Source organism: Notechis scutatus, chromosome 1 (assembly GCF_049901735.1).
Source record: "Notechis scutatus isolate UNSWTSFEM ecotype Mainland chromosome 1, rNotScu1.2, whole genome shotgun sequence".
Taxonomy (NCBI): Eukaryota; Metazoa; Chordata; class Lepidosauria; order Squamata; family Elapidae; genus Notechis; species Notechis scutatus.
The window spans coordinates 28,051,215-28,077,265 of record NC_142009.1 but is presented as its reverse complement, the minus strand read 5'-3'; the positions used below and the strand labels follow the sequence as shown (position 1 = coordinate 28,077,265).

The window sequence follows — 26,051 nt, the reverse complement described above, 5'->3', positions numbered from 1 at the left end:
TTTAGCATTTTAATAACGTTTTCCTTTTCTGCTAAACTGAAAAAGTAGAGATCAAAGAAAAGGGTGGGTGAAAAGTAAATTCCATGTTATCATCTTCCCTTGTATGTGTCATTCCAGGATTAACAATTTCTGTTGTATATAGACATTTGCATACTCGTAATACTACGTTCTGATTGGATGACTACTGCCGCCAAACGATTGGTGGTTAAACAACTGCTGCGATTGGTCCGCCAAACGGCGGGAGGTTTAAAACAATGCCATTGGCCGCGAGCTGCGAGCAGCCGCTATAAAAGAGGCTGCCGCAGCTCGAGTTTAGTTGAAGTTACTGACATTTAATAAAGAGCTGATTTCAACTCCAGTCTCCAGTCCATCTTTGTTCCACAACAGAACAATTTCTTTGATAGTTTTATTCCATTCATAAGGAATGGGTCAAGGTTTTTTTAGGTTCTCACCATTGTACATTTAGGCTCCTTTGTTTAATGTTTTCTTTTCCTCCAGCAAATGATTCAATCAAATAGGCTGGAGATGAAAGGGATACAAAAGAATTCCAACTGATGGGAAAATTAGTATCCACAAGTCTTACAGAAACGTCCAAATGCCACCCATAAGTCTGGTCTGATATAGTTAATGGACTGAAAGAGGTTGACTCTTTATATTACTGTTAATAAAGTGAGGAGTCTCAACGAGCTTGAATAATAAATACTTCCGTATGAGGAATTTGGGGGGAAAGACCCACAAGGAAGGCTTAGGGGAAACCTGACAGCAGTCTTCCAATACTTGAAGACTGGTCAGAGAGAAGAGGGGGTCGATTTATTCTCCAAAGCAGGACAAGAAGCAATGGGTCAGGGGGAGATTCAACCTGGAAATAAGGAGGAATTTCCTGATAGTGAGATCGATTAATCAGTGGAATTGCTTGCCTCCTGGAGTTGTGGGTGCTCCATTACTAGAAGTTTTCAAGAAAAGATTGGATGCCATTTGTCTGGGATGACATAAGGAGGTTGGCCTAGAAGACTTCTAAACTCCCTTCCAGTGCTATGATTCTATGGTTCCATTTTGTGAATGGCTCCTCAAGAAAATTTCTTTAGCCTTCCTTAGTGGCCCTCCAGAAGTGGCAAACACTAACCCATGTCCTAGGCTACTGAGGGTTATGGGCACTATATCAAACATCTAGAGGACATTCAGATACAGGGAACTGTCCATGTAGCTCAACGTTGTTTGCCCTGATATAAGAATCCTTCAGAGGATGTCTATCTGACCAATGTTGTCTTGGAAAATCTAAATAAAGCAAGCATCCACCTTGAGCTGTTGGAGGAAAGGTAGTAGAATATAAATTTAGTAAGTGAAAAAATAAAATGATCAAGGATTATGAAATCATCTATATTTGAAGAGATTTTGTGTATAATTTTAGGCTTACAACTCTGCTCCAGAATTAAGTAATGAGACTTGACAGGCTTTAAAGTGACAAAACAAATCATTTCATCATAAAATCCAGGATGTTACAATGAGGTTAGGTACATTGAAGAAGAGAAAGACAATCTTAATGTTTAATGAGATCAGTTGAAAACCTAGCTGCTGCATGCAGACAACACGCTACGCTTGGTTAGGGATAATCTTACTTCCCTTTATGTATCCCAGCAGGTCAGACAAAAAATAGTCCATGTGTTTCTTTCATTTTACAGTAAATATATCATGCAAATACATCAACAGGGTAATGTTATTCAGTAACCATATAAAATATATTATGTAAATGTAACCAGTGACTATTAGGCTTTATGGCTGGTGTGAGATCTCCTGTTTGCCATCCGAATAATAGAAGCTACAGATAATGGAGAATTTCAGCTTTTCCCCTGACTCAGAACAAATCTGCGACTTGACAGTTCCTACTGTTGCATTGGCTTCTATGCAGATAATTAATTGCATGAAAAACATATCCACCTGATAAATTAATTCTATCTTATCTACATGGATACAAAATATGACACAGTGCTTTTAGTCCTTCTTTTACTCTTACAATCAGCTTTGTATTTATGCAGCATTTTATTAAAATAAAAAATTGTTTTCTCTTTGGATTTTGCAGGTCTCTCATTCTACACTCGAGTGCTTGAGAACTGTGAGAATGAAGCTTCATTTGATGAGGTAAGGAAGGAATTTCTGAATAGGAGAAAGGTTATGAATTGTGGCACTTTTGCATTCTCCCACTAATTAAAGATCTGTAAACAAGCCACTCTGTATTCCGTTTTGGCAACTGTGCTCCTTCAGTATACAAGCAAGTCTCTCTCTCTTATGAAATGGGCGACTATAACGAATATGATAAACAAACAAACAAACAGTCTTGAATATCTACAAGATCTGATCTTGAAGAACCCCAGCAATTACTAGATGTACCAAAGGAATATACAAAATTCAGATTCTTTGCTACCATCTAGTGATCAGCCATCTAATTTCAGTCTGCATATAGTAGATCTAAGGATATGAGACACAGTGTGGTTAGTTTTGAGGATCACATGCCTTTTCCTTCGGGGTCTCCAACATTTTTGCATCAATTGGCAATATGCAGAGAATAGGGTGTGAATAAAAATGGCTACAGTGGAAGAAGGACTTGCCCATTCATAAAATGTCTGCTATAATCAAGAAAAAGCCTGTTTCTTTAAATGATTCTGACAAGCTAAAAAAAAAAAAGGATTTATTCAAGAAGTAAACTTCAATAGGGAGGTATTATCCAAATGTTTAAATTGATAATTGAAAAACCCATTTTCTTGAATTAAATGGAGTGTGTTAAACCCTAACAAACTAACCAGAATTAAAACTAGGGATCTTCCCTGGTTTCTTGGACTGTAAAAATAAAGAGGGAGAAAAGTACTTTCAGACATGCATTATTCTGTTCATTTAATCTTACAATAAAGTTAGAGCTAGTACTTCTGGATGTGTTTCTTGTCTGAATTACCTCACAAGACTGAAAGTAATAGATTAGGGCAGTGGTTCTCAATCTCTTCTTTACCATGGACCCTATTTAAATACCTTTTGTGGTTACGGATCCCCCAAGACTTAACTCAAGATTTAAATCATAATATTTCTTCAAGCCTTCGTGGACCTCCTGTGATAACATCATGCCCCCCACCAGCAGTCTGCAGACCACAGGCTGAGAACCACTGGATTAGGGGCTTGGTAATAACACTTTCAAAAAAAAATATTGAAACATTCTTTGATTGCTAAATCTCTACAGAGATTCTCAGTCATCCAGGTCATGGTTGTCCCAAAGGTGCTTTTTTTCTTCAAGAGGCAACTGGACTTTCTGGTTTTTCTTTGAAGATGTTTCGCTTCTCATTCAAGAACTGAAGAAGCTTCCTTGGTGAGAAGTGAAATGTCTTCAAAGAAAAAAACCAGAAAGTCCAGTTGCCTCTTGAAGAATAAAAGCACTTGGGAGATCTTGAGTTAAGTCTTGTCTCTTGGCCACAAAAAGTATTTAAATTGGGCCTGTGGTGAAGAAAAGGTTGAGAATCAATGCCCTAATTTATTCTTTTCAGCTTTGTGAGATAATTCAGGCAAGCAACACATCCAGAAGTACTAGTACCAGGTCATGGTTGTCCCAAAGGTGCTTTTTTTCTTAAGAGGCAACTGGACTTTCTGTTTTTTCTTTGAAGGTGTTTCGCTTCTCATCCAAGAAGATTCTTCAGTTCTTCTGAAGAAGCTTTTTGGATGACAAGCAAAATGTCTTTAAAGAAAAAAATCAGAAAGTCCAGTTGCCTCTTGAAGAAAAAAAAAAGCACCTTTGAAATTACTTGATTGCAAACGGAATATGGGCTAGCAATGTGATGTGACTGTAACAAATGCAAATGCAATTTCCAAACCCTCAGGAGAAATTATTCTTCTTCAGCCTGTTTTGCTTAGAACCCCCTTTGAATACTGTGTGAAGTTATGGGCCCCATCCTTTCAGAAGTGCTTGGTAGACTTAGCGGTTGAGTTCTATGAAGAGAAATTGAAGGTGTTAAGTACATTTAGCCTAGGGAAGACAAGAACAAGAAGGAACATGATAGCACTCTTGAAAGGATGTCACACAGAAGGTCAAGACCTGTTCTTTATTGTTCCACAGTGCAGGATACTGAATAATGGATTTATATTTACAAGAAAGCAGAGTCTGATTAAAGATCAGAAATCAAGTACTAATGATAAGAGCACTTTGCAGAATATGGTTTTGCAAATGGCTGGATGGACTTGATGATCTCAATCACAATGTCCAACTCTATGAGCCATTTCCTGTGAGACAGGCTGCTATACAAATATGATTAAATAAATACATAGATTTTAAACTTTTCCGTTCTTAACCTCCAGCAAAAATAGGAATCTGGATAGAAAGCATACATTGTAATGCTAGGGGGTATTCTACAACAATATTTTGTGAATTAACCGCTTTTTAGTTTCCGCTGTTGATTTATTTTAATCTGTTTGGATCACTACAGTTCCAAAGCACAAAACATATGTTTTAAATATATCAAGTTGTACAAAATGCTAATTCATTGATTGTTAGACATCTCTTTGAAAAATGACAGAATTATCTGGGAGCAACAGGGTGTCAATCTCCCGCTCCCACTTTGCCAATATATAAGCAGTAATGTTAATCATCCTAAGTGACTTCCCCATTGCCCAGCCTGATCCCAGTGCCTTCAATTTAGAAATGGGAAGGATTGGGCAGGATTGAGAATTCAGAAGGCAATGAATGAGATTCCCAGGTAGAGCTAAAAAGACATTTAGAAGTTCTGTGACCCAAGGGTAAAATATATGTGTGTGCTGGTTTGTAGTATAAAAATGAGATCAGCCTTTAATTTTCAGTGGGAGAGGCACCATCCTGTGAGATATATAAAATGGTAGATAATTTCATAAATCAAGTCCTTGTGGCTCCTGAACTTGTTCACAAAGTTTTCCTGATAGCAAAATGGAAACGCTGTTTCCTTCTGGGTGTGTGTGTTTTGTTTTGTTTTGTTTTACTTCCCTGCCTAGCTTTTAGCTTCAGGATTTCCTGGCAGTCTCCTATCAAGTTCTAAGGAGATCCAACTCTAGTTAGCTTTTTTCCAACACAAATCAAATTTGGCTATGACCTGCTACCCACAGTTCTTTGGGATACAGTGATTTCATCAAAGCAGTGTCTCATTATCATAAGGTCAGCTTTGGTGCCTTTTATATTGGCTCGCCATATCACAGCATCTTACAGAAGGAGTGCAGTTTGGTGCAATACTACTTTTGCCATTTCTCTCTTGATCCCTTAGTGAACATCTTTGTTGACATCTGCGGCCAGCAACTATTTCCAGTTCTAATTTCTCTTCTGTGATCTCATTGTTGCAAAACGGCTTGGAGTCTCCTTCCAAAATTGCTCATGAGATCACTAATTTTATGGCACTTTAGTCATCCTCCCATAGGTTCTTATGAAATTTCAGTCATTAGGTGTGGGGTTTTTTTTACTAAGGTTTTGGGGAAGGATGTAGGTCATAGGAGTTTATGGATGCCTTATGTTTATGCATCCAAGTTGCTAATATTACTCTAAAGCAAAAAACTTGGTTCAAGTCACAACTGAATGTATTATATTCTTTTACTGGAAGTCCTGCATTTTAATGTCTGCTGTACATGAGCTGCCTGGGGTTATGTATAGCAATATAAGCTGTTTATGCTGCAAAGAAGTTTCTTTGTTCACATTCTGGATATAATCCTGAGATGATGCCTAGGGCAACCTCCTTATTGCTCAACTCAATGTATGCCTTGTCTGTAATCATAAAGTGCCTGTGAAGTTGTAGAGAATTTCTTAGGTGCTTCTCTCACCATTTATCCTCCTAAATCTGCAAAGCTGTCTCTTCCTCTGTTGTTACATAAACCACGGGTGCTGCAAACCTTATATAACAGCCTCCCTCTCATCACATACCCATTAAAATGCTCAGGTGGTAGACACTATCTTCCCCACCTACATTTTCCTTTTCCCTCTTTTCTTTTTCTCCCTTTCCCTCCCACACTTCACACTGTTTCTTTTCTTTGTGAATTTTACTCAGCTGCAGTCTTCAGAGCCAACTTATTTTATAGAGAGTAAGGCACAAACATTTGGAAGGGGAAACTTGATTACATGTTCAGTGCTTTTGACTAGGTGCAAATGCAGTGCAACTTGTTGCATGGAAAATTATCACCCTACACTTTTCTCATATGGAATCATCTTCCATTTCTTCCATTGTCTTTCTATGAAGCCTTTTCAGAGGTCCCAAATAGCTGTGACCTTAGAATGAGAGTTATTTCACATATACTGGGATATGCAAGTTTGTTTCTCAGCTTGGGGATCTACAGTTGTCATTAAATTAAACATGTCATGCTGGACTATAATGTGATTTTTTTTACTTTTGGTGTATTGTAGAAATTTAGCCACTGTGTTTTGTAAATACAGTTTACAGTTTAATACACTGTGTAAACCCAGTCAGTTGTGATTAAAAGCAAACTAGGAAGGATGTTCCCAGTGATGATGTGTTTCATCCATGTTCCACTAATGCCATCATCTTTGGGCTTTCTTTGAAAGGGTGACATGCTTAGGTAGAATCTATGTATACCTCTATATTTGGCTTTGCATACTTTACAAACTAATTTTGAGTTTGGCTTATTTCAATGCCCTATTCTCTTTGAGGATAAGAAATATATCAAAGAACATTTAAACAGTATGAGATAACCATTTTAAAATGATTAAAATGTGTTATATACATTTTATAATGTAAATGAGTGATTTGTGAGATTCACATAAAATATTTTTTTCTGATAGATTGCTTCATTTTACAGTACAGAAGAAAGAAAATATACAGATAAGTATATTGCTATTATAGGAAACTGAGCATAAATCTGTGGTCTTTGTTCTCAAAGCCTTAATTAGATTTTTATAATGCCCCATTGGATTATTTCCATTGTCCTTTTTTTGTCAAATTTACTTATCTTAATTAACACCAGACCTGAAAGGGGATTTCTGATTTGTTTCCATCCAATGTGTAAAAGCATAATCAAATTATTTAAAATATTAGTCCCACTGTGTTTTTACAACGTATCGAAGTCTTTGAAGTTAATAATCTTCAAACTGTATATGAGGTACTTGGATGAAGAGTGTCTGGACAAAATCAAGCACAATATTAGAAACTTTTGCCACTCTTAGATCAAAGACTGACAAACAATACATATCAACAATTTATTTGAGGTGTATTTTTGTCTTTCCATGCTTACAATCATTTTACAGCAGGCCCTTGTGTATAAAGTATCTGCAGTTCTTGGATGAGTTAAATATTTAAATAAGGCTAAGAATGAAGGTTTTAAGAACATTCTTTGACAAGTAGCAAATTCTATAATGTCATATTGCTGAAACTGAGTTGAGGTTCATCTTACTAATTGTGCCACGGAGAAGGCAGAATTTCAAAAATCAATATGAAGGAGACGAATGTATCCCATACCTTCGAAGCAGATGTTTGCGGAATATTCTGAGACCTTTTTATGAAAATGTATAAGATAAATATCCCTGAATATTTAATTGGAATGGAATAAAAGGCTTTATGCTACCATATTAGAAGTATAGGAAACATCCTTTCTGTCACTCTAAATTTTTAATAATGAATTGAAGGTACAGGAAATGCCAATAAGGGTGTAAAGGTCTCTTGTGAAAACAGCGGTCAAGGAAAGCTCTTTGCCTCCTAACATTCAAGCGTGCTTTTAAATCCGATTCTTTATTCTGAGCACTGAATATCAGGTCAATAAATCCACACAATGGGATCAAACAGGATGAACATTTGCCTGCTGGGATACAGTCCAGCAAAGATGCACATGGCTGTGAGAATTACAGGCTGCCTTGGTGTACCACAGTTGTGGCAAGAGAGCCTTAACTAAGACAACATGTCATTTCTGCAATTAAAACCATTTCAAGAAATGGAAAGTGCTTTGTTATTCTTGAGTAAATCTTTTTAACAGTGTTGCTGCCAGCAAAAATAATCTCTATGAATTGTGGAAAATATAAGAAAAATAACACTGCCACTGTGTTATTGTATATTCTGCCTTTCCTCTGTGAACATGAGTATGTTCCCTAGTTTTATCCCCATAGTGAGGCAGATTGGGCAGAGAAAGACTGATCTTAAATCATCCACGATACTAAATCATTCATGAGATTCAAACAGAAATTCTGTCAGTGTACCAACTGACCAACTCCATACCAATAAACTCCGAGACAATCAGTTCTTCAAAGTTCTATTTTATTAGAGTTGTCATATTGGCCCATCCGGGAAAACCTAAATCTGAGAATTGTGGGTTTTCCCTTCCCAAAGGGGAATTCAAAGATCCATCCCCTGCACCCATCAGTCCATCACATGGCCCAATCAAATCTTCATCCCAACTGGAGACATTCCTCCAGCCACTCCTCTCCAGGTGCAGGGCAACATGTCCTTGATTCTCCGAGAAAGAATGTTGTTATGTCTAATCTTCTACCTCACTATGAAATCCCCCCTCCCAAATTCCCAGGCACTGAATGTGGCAGCCTCAAAGCTTCCAAGTAAAAAATTCATGAAACTCCTGGTTGACTGGGTGGCTGTCATTCTCCAAACTCTTAGTCTAGAAGGTATCTCCTACATTATAATGGGCATATTCTAGTTGTCACAGTAACACATAATAGGTGTTCTTAAACATTTAGAGGAGAACTTCATTGATTGGCAGTTAGAATCAAAATTGTGCACTCAAACATATGAATCTTTACTTTTAGGTTTCTCTAACTCTATTCTCATGTCATGTGAGATGATAGTATAAATACTTATTGGTTCAGGAAGCTTCTGTTTTCTATTGTCATTTGATTGCCCAATGGAGATACAGCAGGTTTTGAAATTTTATAGCAGAAAGTAGAATGGATTAATTCTCAAAAGGATCCAGTCTGACCCTTATTGAAATTGCTTTTTGAACGGGCAAATCTGGCATGCAAGAATGAGAACATTTGTGTTTGATCTAGGTAGGGTTCTGTCACAGTCATATCTACAGTATATTGATAAATCTACTGGCAAGGATGACATCAAAAGGTATGCCTCCAAAAATCCAGTGATTCTTATGTCTGCTACTGTATGTTGTGAGCTAAAGCTTTCTTTTGTGAATCTCTTCAGCTATACCAATGAGGAAAGAGCTCTGGTAGCTGTTGGCATCCTCAGAGTTGACTGAATCCTGATTTTTTTGGAAAACCAAGAGGGGGGGGGGAAAAAAAAAAAAAAAAAAAAAAGAGCAAGGGGAAAACAAGAAGAACAAAAAAAGAAAAAAAAGCAGGGAAAAAGGGGGAAAGGAGGGGGAAAAAAAAAAAAAAAAAAAAAGAAGAAAGGAGAAACCCCCCCCCCGGCAAGGAAACCGCCCAGCACCAAAAGAAGAGAACCCAGAGGCAGGGGGCCGGAACCAACACGGGGGGGACGGCCGCCGGAGGCCCCCGCAAGCAACCAAAAAACCACCCGCCCGGCCCCCCCCCGGGAGAGAAAAGGAAGGGGGGGGGAAGAGGGAACCGCGCAGAAAAAAGGAAAAAAAACCCCACCCCCACGAAAACAGGAAAGAGAGAGAGGGAGGAAAAAAAAGAAAAAAAAAAAAGGGAAAAAAAGAAAAAAGAAAAAACCCCCCAAAAAAAAAAAAAAAAAAAAAAAAAAAAAAAGAAAAAAACACCCCCCAAAAAAAAAGAAAACAAAAAAACCCAAAAAAAAAAAAAAAAAAAAAAAAAAAAAAGAAAAACCGAAAAAAAAAAAGGGAAAAAAAAACAAAACAAACAAAAACAAAAAGGAAAAAAAAACAACAAAAAAAAAAAACAAAACCCCCCGGGAGGAAAAAAAAAAAGACAAAAACCCAGCCCCCCCCGGAGGAGGGGCCGGAGAGGGCAGAAGGGGCCCACAGAACCCCCCGAGAGGGGCCCCGGGAGCGAAACCCCCCCCCCCCCCCCCCCCCTTTTTTGGGATAGCAGCAAAAAGACCTTCCCAGAGCTTTCAAACTTAGTGGGTTTGTTTATGTTTTATTTCTTTTATTCATGTATTTATTGTAATAAGCCAAACTATAGCCAGGAGCTTCTGGAGTATGCAATACTGCAAAAATAAAACAAGAACAATATGCAAAATATCAAATAAGAAGAAAATAATACAAACCAGTTATGAAAAAAAAGGAAGGAAGGAAAGTAGGTAGGTCTTGGTAGTTAAATTAAAAAGCATGGGAGAACAAGCAAGTCGAAATATCTCTTAGAAAAGAATTCCAGAGTCAGGGCACTATTGAAAAAAGCCCTTTATTTATTTCTCACTTTATTCAAAGATTGAACAGTCTCCTGTATGCACTTCTATGATCTCAAACTTTTGTTCTTTGACCATCAAGCAAATAAATTAATAAACAAAGCCTCTATTCAGGGGCAGGGTGTGAGGTCTGACTGAACTTAGAAAGAAGTAGAAGGCATTATAAATGATGAAAATCTAGGCTCATTAGTGAGACGTCATCCATATTTACAAGGTGATTTTGGTCTTCCAAAAATGGCCTGTTTTCACGGGGGACAGGTTGTAACTCCTGGGATGAAAAGAGCTGTGTACTTTTGGTCTCCTTACCACAGTGTGGTTGTAATATTGACAGTGCTGACTTGTCATAGACCTGATTGGACCATTGTTTATTTGCTTAATATAAAGAAACTTACATTAACTCATGAATCAATTGGAGGTGGCTTCTTAGGGTTGTCAGTTAAGTTTTTTAAGCTCTGCTGCCTGCTGGTTGCCAAGCAACTGAGAGGTTGACTTTAGGAGGCTCTTTTGAGTATATAAATTCATATAATTGTTAAACTTTTTCAGAGGCAAAAACTCTTGTCTATCTGTAAAGAAATCACCATTTGGGTAAATGGAATATTTCTTTCGACATTTGATAGAATTTCCCCCACTGTTCCTAATACATACACTAGGATATACACTAGTTTGTAGATAATTTATATTATTTTCTTTCTTTACACTGCCCCAGCCTGCTTCTTCATCACCTTGTACTGATTGATCTTCAGGCTTGGAAAACTGTTTCTAGATTTTCAACAGAAAACATAAAGTCTGCAATCACACCATCACACTAAAGCTTAGGTTAATAAATAACAATTGTTTTGTTTATAGAATATGTTAACTAATTGCTAAATTTCCAAAACATGATGACACATTGTTGAGGTAATTCCCCGTTAGGAGAATGAGCGCATACAGGGAGACGTATTTGAGAGTAGTGTTTGAATAATACACACACAGAACACAGATACACTGTACAGTAAATGTAGGTTTTTACTTCCAGAAAGGTTTAAAGCAAAGTTCAAAATAAGCAGTCCAAAGTCATTCACGGGTAAATCAGTCAGTTTTTCAATCCAGGGATAATACAATAACGAAGTCCAGTGTCAAAAACAGTTCAGTATCAGACTTACATCAAATCCAGAATATCAGTCAGTTAGGAAAAATGGAGGAACGGTAATACTCTCCAACAGAAGGAAACAGAGAGACTTACTAAGACACTAACACTAAGACAAACCAGGTTTCTGGCTCCATCTTATGGCCGTTTGAGAAACCACACCCAACTACAGTTTTGCATTTTCTTAAAGATACAGTTTTAAAATGTTTATCCTGGTTTATATATTTCTAACCCAAATACCTGTTAGGTGACTTATATTCCTAACACACATATTGTACTTTACTACATTTTAGTGCAATAGGTTGTCTCAATTAAGCCAATTGTTAATGTTGAGCTGCAGTCACTATGGAGGAAACAGAATGAAGTTGGAATATAATCCCTCAAGATAACTCTTTGGAAATAAAGTACAGCATGAGTTCTTTTCTTGAGAATCTTTTTTGAGCAATATACCTATGCATGTGACATAGTAGAAGACAGCAGGATTGTCATATGCCTCCAGATTTCATTTGTAGTGATAAAATTGCTGCATACATTCTATTAACAGATTGAGATATACTAGTGGTCGGGGTTGACACTAGTTACATTTTGGAAACCATCTACAGCAGGGGTGTCAAATTCATATCATCATGGCGGTGTCACGTGATGTATTGGGATTTTTCCCCCTTCACTAAACCGGGCGTGGGCGTGGCCAGTGTGTGACACATCCGGCTCGCAAGCCAGGAGTTTGACAGCCCTCATCTACAGTATATTCATGTATACGTTGTCCCCGGAATATGGTTCAGGATCTTTCTGCAAACCAGACTAAGTTTTGTAGGTATCCTGCATTACACCAAAGAATTAAAGGACCCTGATTTTTGCCTCTTAATAGTGAATGATGAGCAAGCGAAAGTTGTGTGATTAAACAATGCTAATGGAACATGTCAGAGAAAACACCCTAATGGATGTTTTTAATCAATTGCAGTAAATAAATTATTTCCCTAGAGGCCATGTACAGTATGTGTGTTGTGTTTGTATCCATAAATGTGTGTGTTACCCACACAAACTTCAATTTCAATTGTAATAACACTTACTAAAGCAGGAGCAAACAAGTCCTCCTGACCATGTGCCATAGTTTGTTTCTTATATTGTTGAGCCAGAAAAGATAAGCCCTTGGGTGATACCTCTAGAGAGGGGAAGAATGAAATGCAGGCCCCTTTTAATTTGGAGGAAGGGTTGGAGGTTAAAGAGAAATGGCCACAAACTTAATGCACCTATTTTACTGGGAGTGTTTTTAAACTAGGGTTGTAACAGTGAATTGTTATGTTCTGCTACAGAAGGCTCTGTAGAAAAGAAATAGAGAGGGGTGGGGGAGCACTATCTATCCTGTATTGGATGTTACATTTCTTTATCTTCCAGTATTTTTATTTGTGTTCAGAGTAGCTAAGCTAGAAGATCACACACACACACACACAAAACCAATTGGAAAAAGTATGTCCCAGGAAAGACTTTTCTCATGTAGTGATAGTTGCATTTCTTTCCTACAATTTTACAAAGTTGTATCCTTTCTTCTGTCCCCCTTGTGCTTTCCCTATGACTTCTTCTGTCTTTTTTCTTATTAGGAACAAAATGATTAAGGAAGCAAAGGTGAAGGAGTAGCACGAAGTTTTTTTTTTTAACTTGGTAATGTAAGAAGCGATGCTGGAAGCATCCTTAATCTGTTAACATCAAACCTGATTATACTCTCGATTTATGAAAATACATATCTAGTTTGAAGGCATGGGTGGTTACTAGGGAGATGCCAGCTGATTTTCTGTGTTTTACTTTGCTGTAGGTAGCAGGCACAATGCCAGCCTGTGCCAGCCATAACACCAGAATGGCTTTGTTTTCTGTTGCCTTTCTGTATGTTATGGTTCCAGGAAAATGTGGGTATTCACTATTGAAAAGTGAAGCTTTCTCATAAAGATAACTTCTCATTACAGCCAAAGGCCAACCTCATTACCAGGGCCAGGCAACTTTGGGGGCCATGAATTCCCTTTGTCCATTTATTATAGGATGGATTTTTAAAATTTGTTAAATGCCATCCAAAGTCAGCTAAGTACGAATTGGGTGGCTAGACATCTTTGTTTAATAAATAAAATATATAATAAATTAAGTGGGATGCCTATAGGTGCAGACAGTGGGGCACTGGACTTGGTTCAAAAATTAAGCTGAACTACATTTCATCTACACCAGAGGTGGTATTCAGCAGGTTCTGACCAGTTCTGGAGAACCAGTAGCGGAAATTTTGAGTAGTTCGGAGAACCGGCAAATACCATCTCTGACTGGCCCTGCCCCCATCTATTCTCTGCCTCCTGAGCTCCAGCTGATTGGTTGGGTCTTCTTTTGTTGCCCTGCACAGGAGAACAGAGCTGGAAAGCAGGTTAGTGGGTGGGGTGGGAATGGAGATTTTGCAGTATCCTTCCCCTGCCACATCCACCAAGCCATGCCCACAGAACCAGAAGTAAAAAAAAATTTTGAATCCCACCACTGACTACATACATGTTATTGATTACTTTCAAGCATTAGGATTGCCCCCCACATATCGAGCAATTTCCCCCCTCTTGCTACATTAACATCTTTTGCTTGAGAGCAACTTTTGAAGGAGCTTCCTGGAGAAGAGTTTGAGGTCTGCATGCAATCCTGAAGCCTCAGGTAATATGCATGCTTGACCTGTTGAAAATTATACATGACTTATTGTCTGTGAGCAGGCTCATTGCAAACCTAAATAGAGGACACATAGATTTCACATTTGCCTACTGTGGATCCTTGGTTCTGTTACAGAATGCTGGATTAATAGTTGGATAGTTTCCTAGGCATCTGACTGCTAAGGCATCTGCGTTTGTGACATGGTTGAGTATGTTTGCTGCAGAGGTGGGCATTTTGCTGAAGTCATCCTGAACAATTCTGGAAAGCAATAGAAGGTGTAGTCATAATGTACACTTGGTGGAGCTGGGATTTTCCATTTCTCACCCTGGTTTATTTTTAGAAGTATGCAGCATTATTTAGGAAGAAATGATGTGAAGGTGCAATGCCGTGATCCACTTTTTCTCTTTGTACACATAACATTTTCTAAATTCCTTACACTTGAATTCACAAAGGGGTTACATAATAAGCCTTATAAAATTATAATTTGCTTTTCACTAAAATACCCACTTTACAATCCTCTTTGATTCTATGTTTATATTTTGAATTTCGTATCTGTATGATCTCTTGATACAAATAGATAATGTTCCTTTTTTGTATCTGGAATGGGAATAATAGATATATGAATGCCAAGGACAATATCTCAATTGGAATGTCCTTGGTAGTTATTCAAAGAATTGGGTTTTATCCAAGAGCCTGGCAAGAAACATGATCTGCATAGTTATGCCCCCTGTGCTATGGCAAAGTATAAAGATGGTAGGATATTCCAACTACTTTGATTCCTAGTTTAGACCAGAAGATCCAGGAAGACAATTCACACTATCTAGTTGGACTTAGAGCAGGGGTATCAAACTGGATTTCTTCAAAGGCCAGATCAGCATTGTAGTGCCACTCCAGGGACTGCCCCCCCCTGCACCATTTTGGGTGGCAAAGTGCTGCAGGTGCCCCGTTGTGGCTGCTCGAGGCAGCGCAGTTTGGTCCTTTATTTCCAGGCCAGCCCTGCAGGCCAGATTTAAGCACAGATTTAAACCTTGAGTTTGACATCCCTGACTTAGAGGATTTGGACAAGTAGGAGAGACATGTGGTGTGCATTTATTCTGTAGCTTTCTTAAGTTATGCTTAATAAAGCTCTTTGGTACTTATCCTGTTATGAGCCTGTTACTCAAATCCTAGAGCATACTGATCATCAAGTACCAGTACACTAATACCACCAAGTACTAGAATAGAATAGAATTCTTTTATTGGCCAAGAGTGATTGGATACACAAGGAATTTGTCTTGGTGCAAATGCTGTCAGTGTACATAAAAAGAAAAGATACATTCATCAAGAATCATAAGGTGCAACACTTAATGATAGTCATAGGGTACAATAAACAATCAAATCATACTAGGAAACAGTCCATATAAATTGTAAGGATACAAGCGACAAAGTTACAGTCATACAGTCACAAGTGGGAGGGGATGGGCAATAAGGAGTGATGAGAAGATTAATAGTAATAGTAATTCAGACTTTGTAAATTGTTGGACAGTGTTGAGGGAATTATTTGTTTAGCAGAGTGATGGCATTTGGGGAAAAACTGTTCCTGTGTCTAATTGTTCTGGTGTACAGTGCTCTATAGCATCGTTTTGAGGGAAGGAGTTGAAACGGTTTATGTCCAGGATGTGAGGGGTCTGTAAATATTTTCGCAGCCCTCTTTTTGTCTCGTGCAGTATACAGGTCCTCGATTGAAGGCAGGTTGGTAGTAATTGTTTTTTCTGCAGTCCTAATTATCTTCTGAAGTCTGTGTCTGTCCTGTTGGATTGCAGAACCACTATATTGTATCAAAAATAGGATTAAAAAACAAAACCATTCTGTGGGAGAAGAGCCATTGCGGAATGCAATATACCTTGGGAATTCTTGGGAACCATTAGGTGACACCATAGGTGTTGTAGAAACCTGAGATGTTTGAACATGGTGACTCTACACCCACAGCAGTAGTCAAATATTTGCAGATTTGGGAGAAAGAGTTCAGAAGAGTCAGGAAATAACCAGAAGGCATATTGCCACTTTAGTTGTTTGATATGCCAGCTAAAACTTGAAACCTGCTCTCAAAACAATTGTTATTTAGAAAGCATCTATAGCCACCCATCTTAAGTATGTATCTGGGCAGCGAACAATATATACAAAGACAATATTTAAAAAGCTATATGTACAAAATATAAAAAATATGTGCCTAATCCACAGAAGATAGGGGTACTTGTTGCACCTCATGACTGGTGGGCTAGAGGTTTATGGGGTTCACAAATCAGTATGAAATAAATATTTAAACAGAATTGGTCTATATTGCTAAGAAAAATAAACAACAGCCAATTAAGAGATAGGTATGTTTTGGGACTAAGAAGACCCCCAATTGTTATTTCTGGTGTTCCTGACAAGCAGAAGGAATGTGCTGTATGGTATAATCATCTATTATGAAAGGCCAGACTCTGGTGTACAGAATGCAGCTAACCTTCAAAGTTATGTGATTTGGTCCTTCCAAGTTATCATTAAGAAACTCTAACCACACTTTCTGATGGTGGAGAACATAAAATAAGGCACGTTGATAATAGATATTTTGGGATTTTCTATGAAATATCCTGGTTTAATTTCCATGTAGAAGCCACCCTGATTTGGCTAAAATGCACATTCTACTACAGTCGGAGATTAATATATCCCAATATATAGTATTTAGGTATCTTTGTTCTGTGGTATACCTTTTGCCCAGACAATTTTATATTATGCAGAAATGCTACATAAATTAGAAATGTAGGTTGTTTGAAGCTCACTTCTCTTCCCCTCCATTTCTCTGTGTGTTTATATAATAATTGTGTGTAATAATTCCACAGGGCTCTCTTGGCTTCAGATGACCTACACTCCATTCATGCATTACATTCATGGAGAAAGTTTCAGATTTGTTGCCAGGCTGATTAGTTGCAAATTCTTACACTGAATTTGATGGAAGCATCCCAGTTAATGGTGTAGTTATTTCTCATATCACATTTAATGCATGTTGCTGAAAATGGAAGCTTCTGCATGTTGCATCTTTAGGAGAGCTTATGAACAACTTGTAAATGGCTTCAAAAGAAATGTAATTGCTTCTGAAAGCTGCCCCAGTCCCTTGGGGGTAACTAGATGGTATTCCTTTTGTTTTCCTGAAGTATACACTCCTACTTTATTTATGACGTTGTTGATGAATGTCATTATTGTTTACCAAAGCTATTGATGCAAGCTGTAGATACATACTCAGTCCTTCTAACACGCTCAGGCAGTGGTGGGACTCAATTTTTTTTACTACCGGTTCTGTGGGTGTGGCTTGATGGGCATGGCATGGCTTGGTAGATGTGGCTTGGTGGGTGTGGCAGGGGAAGGATACTTCAAAGTCCCCATTCCCTTCCCACCCCACTAATCTGCTTTCCAGTTCTGTTCTCCTGTGTAGGGCAACGAAAGAAGACCCAGCCGATCAGCTGGGACTCGGAAGGCAGAGATGGGGGCGGGGCCAGTCAAAGGTGGTATTTGCCAGTTCTCTGAACTACTCAAAATTTCCACTACCTCCAGAACTGGTCAGAACCTGCTAAATACCACCTCTGCACTCAGGCAGAACTATAGTTGGAGAGGTGGCAGTTGTTGTTTAACACATTAACCATGCAGGATTTTTTTTACAGAGATAGGTTCATGGGAATCGGTCATAAATGTTTACTATTGTTTTAAAGCATGGGTGTCCTCTTTTTGGCTTTGAGCAAAGAAGAATTGTCTTGGGCTGCATATAAAAAATATAATACAGCATACACACACACATATATCTATATCTATATCTATATCTATATCTATATCTATATATCAATCAATCTATCTATATCTTAGACTTATATATCATTTCACAGTGCTTTTACAGCCCTCTCTAAGTGGTTTATAGAATCAGCATCTTGCCCCCAACAATCTGGGTCCTCATTTTACCCATCTTGGAAAGAAGAAAGGCTTAGTCAACATTGAGTCTGCTGAGATTTGAACTGCCAAATTGCAGGCAGCTGGCTGTCAGCAGAAGTAGCCTGCAGTACTGCACTCTAACCACTAAGCCACTGCAGCCCTTTAATAATCATATAATAATGTTAACAGTTTACAACCTTGGGAGCTGCATCACTACCAGTATAGGGCCACATGCACCCTGCAGGTTGCAGTTTGAACACGCCTGTTTTAAGGGTTATTTAGATGTTGTTGCCTTCTTTCGCAATCAGTTCATGATTTCCCCACTTTTCTTCTTTCTTTTCTCTTAATGAAGACAACAGAGCCATTAGATCAAAAACATAACTCTGCTAATGCTCACAGAATGCTACACTTGCTTGAGCATACTGCAGCATTTTCTCCAATATAGAGTGAATATATAACAATGATGCAGCCCTTTGTTCTCACAGCTTTTCACTGCTACAAAGACAGCAATTGGTTTAAGCATTTGTTGGTATTTTTGTCTGATTAAGTATGAAGAATATTTTTTAAAAAAACTGAACAAGAATTCCAGAAATTGTGGTCTTGCATTTTACTCTTATTTTCCCCACTCAGAATATTTTCATGATCATCAGACTAATTCCTTGACAAACATCCATCTTTTAAAAAGTATATTTGATAGTAGTGTAAAATATATGCACTGTACTGTAGCTTCATGAAAGCAGAATTTGAGAACCTGGGTCCTTTCCAGTTAAGCTGCCAAATTCTGATGGCATAATGTCTAAAAAAACAGCATTGCCATTTAGAGGTAGGAAAGGCACAATTACAGTACTGGAACATAAGTCATGGACTCAGAAAATATAGACACAGCCATGGAAACCTTGATCCACCCTTCCACCAACATGCACTTTTCAAATGGAAAATCATGATACTGCCTGTATATGAAATGGTTCTGCCCACCTTGCATCATGCACTTCCCTCTCCAAAATATTCTGGACAGAAGCACTCCCAAAGTTTCTGTGGCTTTTCTGTAGCTAAGAGGCATTTCGACCTCAATTGTTTAAAATACGTTTTCCACCCTCCATTCTTCTCATATAGCACCATAATTGGAAAATGGCAGTTGTTCCATAAAAAGTGAAAACTCTCTCAACATAAGCTCAATTTCTAGTGGATGGATGCATGGATGTATTCATATTGCATGGATGTATTCATATTGTTTTCTTGACAACAATCCAGAAATGGTTTTCAATTGTCACCTTCCATGGAAGGTTTTTGTTTTGTTTTGTTTTTCCTTTTTTTCAGTACTGAAATTTCTGGTCCTCTTCCACCCAAAACTAACCTTAGCTTTTCCAAGTTCAGCCAAGATTAGAAGCTGCCACCTCTGGATATTCACAGCATTTCTTTAACATTTAGATCAACCAGAAATACTTGAAAAGGGAGAATCAGTTTTCAGCCAAAAGGTATTGAACTTTGTGGTTTGGACTCATGAGAACAACAGAGATTCAGCTTCCTTTTACTTGACTGCATTTATGAAAAAGCAGCAAAAAAAAAAAGAGTGTAACAGCCAAATCAGTTCACCCATTTTCTCACTTAACAACATGCAGTTTGCACATTTAGCGGATGCTCTGAGAAAAATGATATGGCCCTTGCAGAGGGAGAGGGGGGAAGGAAGAATAGGAGATGCAGCTCCAGCCCCATGCCTGAATTAATATTACAAATTAATCATATCAGATTTGGTGGGGTAGCAGTAAAGATACAGACAGATTAACACAGCATTTAGTTATTCCTTCATCTATTTTTAAACTGATGATTAAACTATTTCTTACAAGTAAATGTGTTCCAAAATCCAGATTCCTTTGGCTATATGAAAAAACAAGCATGTTAGCACTCAACATTTTATTTAAGTAATTTTTTAAAGTTTTTGTTTAAACAACAAAGTTGTTTTTTACAAATCTCTAGAATTAAAATAATCCTCTCATTTGCAAATGCAAAGAATAGTTGACATTGGTACTAATTGTTTTCTCTTGTTTTTTTTCCAGAAAAAAATCCTGATTCATATTAATTTTAGATATACAGAGAGTAAACTTCGACCTCAACTTAGAATAACTTTATTGTCACTTTGAATGTACACTGATCATTAAAATGAAACATTAAAATGAAATTTTGTTGCATACAGCTCTCACAGGGTCTCCACCTCTAATATACTCTACATAAACATGACAAAATAAGTAAATGAATACATACAAAATTACGCATATACCCACATATATTATATGACACCGAGAAACAACACAGTTTGAATGTATACGTGTACATGGCGAGAGAAAACAAATCTTGTGAGCTGCCAGATGGATGGCATAGGGAACCAAGCTGTTACAGAATCTGGTAGTCCTGCTAGAAATACTTTGAAACCTTTTCCCAGAGGGAAGCAACAGAAACAGTCTGTGAAGTGGGTATGTGGGTTCTCTAACAATGCTTTGAGCTCTAAGCACATAGCGCTTATAAGCAGTATCCTGAATGACAGGATCAGAATACTGAACAACAGGATTCCTGGATGACAGGAGTAGCATAGGTTTATAGTGGGTAATCGTACTGTTACGCTATTGAACTTCAAACAAATATGCTGTAATATTTTAGATACCCTGTTCTGGCTGTCAGAATAGACAATTAGCCTTGAAAAGAGTAATGTTGCTACATGCTGAATCTATTAAAAGTGCAATTACCAATTAATCAGATAAGACCATGCCTTCTCTGCCTCTCAATGTTGCAAATTATTTAGCAGATTCCAGATTTTAGTAAAACATTTTCTGTTATATAAATAGCATAATTTCACCAATAAATAGCCATGGAAACCAACACTCTTATTTCTTATATACTATATTATCTGCTTTGTTCCAGACGAACTGTGAATCTTTTTTTTTGGCCAGTAATTTAGATTATCTTGATGCAGGAATTTAATCTTTATTTTTTCTTATAACGATTATACATAAAATCTCCTTATCCAAAGCATCCTTGTTAGTTGACATGTTTAATTGTCAGACTGCCTAACTTAGCAGCCAACTGAAACCTCTATTATTTGCAAGCACTTGATCTCAATGTTCTTTTGATAGCTATCACCCAAGCTGTTTCATTTTAGTATTAGTGCAGCATTAAGAAGCCATGCTTTCTAGTACAAGAACCAGGACAAATTTAAAAACAAAAGAAGGGTCTGCTATATTTTTATTAGTGTTCACTTTTTATGTATATACAGCAAACTGATTTTATTTTCAAGTTATCTTTGCTTCTTTGTTTGTTTAATCATTTGTGGCATTCCTAGCTACTGGTGAAAGTATTAAAGCTTATAACGGCTGGATTCACAAACAGCATTAATCTATAACATGGTTTGGTCTTGTCATTATGAATCCACCATCAAAGCTGGTAAATAGTGGCCTTATGACTACATTGTACAAACTTAACCAACTGAGATTTATTCAATAAAACAAGTTACATAAACCATGACTTAGCACAATGGATGAATTACATTGTGAATGAAATGAATTACATTCTTATTCCTCAATGTCAGCTTAGTTTAAAAATAGCAATGTTTTAAAGTAACCCCAGTCAATGACTTGTAGATCATTAGATTTCAGTTCCCATGCTGAATTACAATCAAACACAGTTGAGTGTGAATAGATTGGAGAAGACTATATTGATAAATTCTGGACAACTGTATTTGTTAACTTACAAGAGACAATTCTTACTATTGTCTTTTGTTATCTCTCCAGTTTCAGACTTAGACCTTAGGGGTGAAATTATTTGGAAAAGGAAAGGATGGTTAAAAGTGCTGTAATTCTGCTTGTAAGAAGAGCCAAAAGTGGTGGATAAAAATGTGCATAAATGAACCTAATTTGTTTCACCTGAAGCTTATAGATAAGCTAAAGAGAGCTTCTATGGTAGTCCTCAACTTAGACATCCATTTAACAACCATTCAAAGTTATAATTGCACTGGAAAAAGTGACATGACTGGACTTCACACTTACAACAGGGCAGCATCTCCACTGCTCACATGTTCAAAATTTGGGCACTTAGCAACCATTGGCAACTTTCTCAGGTGGCTTCTCATAAGCAAAATCAACGAAGGAAGCCAGATTTACTTAATAACCACATGGTTCACTTAACAACTGTGGCAAAAAGGTTGTAAAACTGGGTGCGACTCACTTAATAACCTTCTTGCTTAGCAATAGAAATTCTGGTCCCAGTTATGGTTGTAAACTGGAGGACTAACCTGAAATGGTTAAAGTAGGAATAGAGAGACTCAGGTTCAAGTACACCCTTAGCTATGGAAGTTCAGTTTTTAACTTTTGAACTAGTCCTTCTCTCTCAGCATAATCCACTTCAATATGGTCACAAGTGCAGGGAGGTCCCTGTGGGAGTCATCTAAGTGTCAACCTTAAAGCTGACCTGACCGAGGCCATTTTGAGGCTTCAGTGTTGCCACATTGGAGGTGAGGGATGGGGGGGGGGAATAGAGATAGCTGGGGTTTTGTAGGCAAAACAAAACACTTTCTACTGGGAACCAAGGAAATTCCCACAGGTAGTCGGAGAGAGGAGGAGTGAAGTTACCAGGCAACTAGACTGCATCTTGATTGGACCATATGACTGATTGTTTGGGGAAGGGAGAAAACTTTTACTTTTAATTAAGTGAAAACCACTCAGAGATGGTTTTCACCAACCTGTGCCAATATGATATATCCAAATAAATTATTCTTTGAGGAATCTACCTGCCTTGGAGTTTTGTTCATTATGGGCATATTACTTGGAATCCTGACATTAAGCTCTTAAAGAAAAAGTGGGATATATTTAAATCAAATAAATAAATTATAAAATGAAATGAATTCATGTGCCTAATAAAAAGTCCTGAGCTAGTGAAACAGTTTGCAGTTTGAAAAACCATTAACAAAAGTGTATTTTGAGAAAGAATAATATGCACTGTATTAGGAAACAGTGTGTTTTAAGTATGTATATTGGCAAAATGGAGTACAATATTCTCTTATTCAGGAAGAATATGCACATAATCATGCACATTTTTCCCTGATGAGTTTATAAATTGAATCCAGAAACAGAATTTAGAGTCTGATCCTCATTTTGCTCCTTTGGTGTAAAAGGAAAAGAAGATTCCTTGATGTGCATTCCACTGAGAATATTCTATTGATCTTGAATCTGGATAAACTCACTGAGATTGACATAATGAAGAGTTCACACTTTTTACTTAAATGGCAAAATGTTTTGATCTACTCTTAACCTTTCTTTGTATTCACAGCAGGATTATAGCTTGATTTGCAAACAAATATTTGCAGTGACAACAATAGGCTGCAGCTGGTAGATTGCTTTTGACAGCCTTGACTTGACTGTTACAGTGAAACATGAGAATGGAAGGATGTTGAGAGCCAGATGTTTTGAGGCTGGGAAAACAAATTGTCACTCTTAATAGAGGGCAAAATGGCATTTGGTATGCACCATCTGGAAGGGGGTTCAAGTTAATATATGTGTGTGTGTGTGTGTGTGTGTGTGTGTATGGTATTCAGCTTTGTTCTGGTATTTTCCCACATCATTATAGTTGTGCTTTTAATTGGAAGTATCTAGGCAACGTTTCGATGAAGTCTTATTCATCATCTTCAGGCTTCTGTCTTCAGCTCTGTGCTTCTCAGAGTGATGTGAGCTTGCAGCTGCTTCTTCCTTTTAACTGCTAGTGGGGGTGTGACTTGATTGGTTGGGGGTTTGGCTGTGTTCTGATTGGTTGGGGGGTTGGCCATGTTCTGATTGGCTGGAGGTGTGTTCTGTTCAGGTGGGGGCTTGGTTGTGCTCAGGTTGGTCTTAGTTACTGGGGGATTTGAGCTGGTGAGCTGTGATCTTGCTGTTTGGCTTCGAGTTCGTGGTCGTGCTGCATCTTCATGGTGGGGGACAGTTCGCTTCATGTATGGCTCAGAGGGGTTTGAAGTGACACGACCACAGACCAGAAGCCGCACTGCAGCTGCATCACTACCCACTTAGATTCTGCTGAAACGTTGCTACAACTTTAAAAGCACCACTACTATGACGTGGGAAAATACCCGAACAAAGCTGAATGCCATACATGTAAGTACCCGTGAAAACTTAAGAATATATATATATATATATATATATATATATATATATATATATATATATATATATGTGTGTGTGTGTGTGTGTGTGTGTGTGTGTGTGTATCATCTCTTCTATTTATGCTTTCTGGTTTTTTTTCAATCTCTATGGCTTCTCTGATGATTCTGTGGCTGGGGTTTTCTATAGTGGCTAGAAGTGGCTATAGAAGAGATGATTCCACCAGACTGTCAATCATTTGGAAGCCTGCACTCACAAACAAAAAAATATCCACACCACAAGCCAGGCAAACACCTGGGCACAAACAGATCCCCCCTGATACCTCCAGCTCAAACACACCCCAACCAGGCACCCAGATGAAACCTAGCTTCCTAATAAATGATAGCCGTCCATTTACCGGGAGCCAAGCTGCACTAAAGGCCTCCAATAAAGTAACACAATGTTGCCAGCCAATCAAGATACAAAAAGAGCCAAAAAACAGACAGAAGATATTAGAAACACCAATCAAGCAGAACACAGCAAACTCCAAGACCAATAAACACAGACCAAGACTCCCAACCAATCAGGATGAAGAAAAAACCATTCTGGCACAGCAATAGGCTGCCCCAAATTTAAATCTGAAACCACTGTAAAAGTCTGACTCACAGATGAACACTATACAGAAGCCTGATGATGGCAGATGAGATTCTGCCGAAACGTTGCTACAACTTTAAAAGCACAACTACAATGACGTGGGAAAATACCCGAACAAAGCTGAATGCCATACATGTAAGTACCATGAAAACTTAAGATATATATATATATATATATATATATATATATATATATATATATATATATATATATATATATATATATGTGTGTGTGTGTGTGTGTGTGTGTGTGTGTGTGTGTGTGTGTGTGTGTTTGAAATACTACTCACGCATCATCACAAAATCTCCAGAACTGTAAAGCCTAGAAACTTGAAATTTGGCACGTATGTTCCTCTTGGCTTCTAGGTGCTCACTAAGAAAAGGTTTTTTGAAATGACCATCAGAGCATTGGTATTTCGTATATTATTCTTAACATGCACTGATGCTAAGGCGTTCTAGTCCCCCTCCCCACCTGAAAAGAAATCTGTTTCAAATGCAAAACACAGAGGAGAGGAGTTTCAGTTTCAGTTTTAGTTTCACAGCACCAAGCAGCTTTAGTACAGAACAGCTGAGCTAAGCCATGCCCAGGCTCCTTGCTGTCTCCTTCTTGCTCACACAGCAAATACTCTTTCAGTTTCCAAACAGCCCTCAACTCTCTCACATACTGACAGGATGCTAGCCCAATGAATACTGATGGATGCTGGTAGGCAGAGGCAGAATTATTATTTCCTTATTTTCCTCCCCAAAAACTAAGCCCGACCACATAGTTTCCTAGTGAAGCATGGGTATCGAGCTCGTCCTTGAATACATTGCAGCTTCTGCCTGCTGTGTTTCATTGGCACCAAAGTATGTCATCTTGAGCTGTGGTGGTGGAGTGGCTAGAGTGCAGTACTGCAGGTTACTTCTGCTTGCTGCTGGCTGCCTGCAATTTGGCAGTTCGATTCTCACCAGCTCAAGGTTCACTCAGCCTTCCATCCTTCCAAGGTTGGTAAAAATGAGGACCCAGATTGTTGAGGGCCATATGCTGACTCTGTAAACCACTTGAAGTAAAGCACTGCGAAGTGGCATATAAGTCTAAGTGCTATTGCTATCTTCTCAATTTTGTTTACTGCCCCTGCTGCCTTCTTCATATTTCATTTCTTCTCTTTTCTCCAAGGATAACCTCTCTTCCTTCCTGTAACTCCACTACACCTTTTCCAGGCAGGCCTCCCCTCCAACACTTTTCAACCCTTGTAATGTATAAGGAAAGAAGACAGCCATAGCCAGGGACCGTTGG

The 26,051-nt window shown here is 38.1% G+C and overlaps 1 protein-coding gene across 5 annotated transcripts in view; it reads left to right on the top strand.

The window, feature by feature from the left end:
- OTOF (otoferlin) overlaps positions 1 to 26,051 on the top strand; it is a 164,326-nt gene that overhangs the window by 11,902 nt on the left and 126,373 nt on the right. For all 5 annotated transcript variants that reach the window (XM_087959852.1, XM_087959835.1, XM_087959842.1 and 2 more), the window contains exon 2: positions 2,078 to 2,136. In XM_087959852.1, coding sequence (XP_087815978.1) covers positions 2,078 to 2,136 — 59 coding nt within the window. The remainder of the gene's footprint in view (positions 1 to 2,077; positions 2,137 to 26,051) is intronic.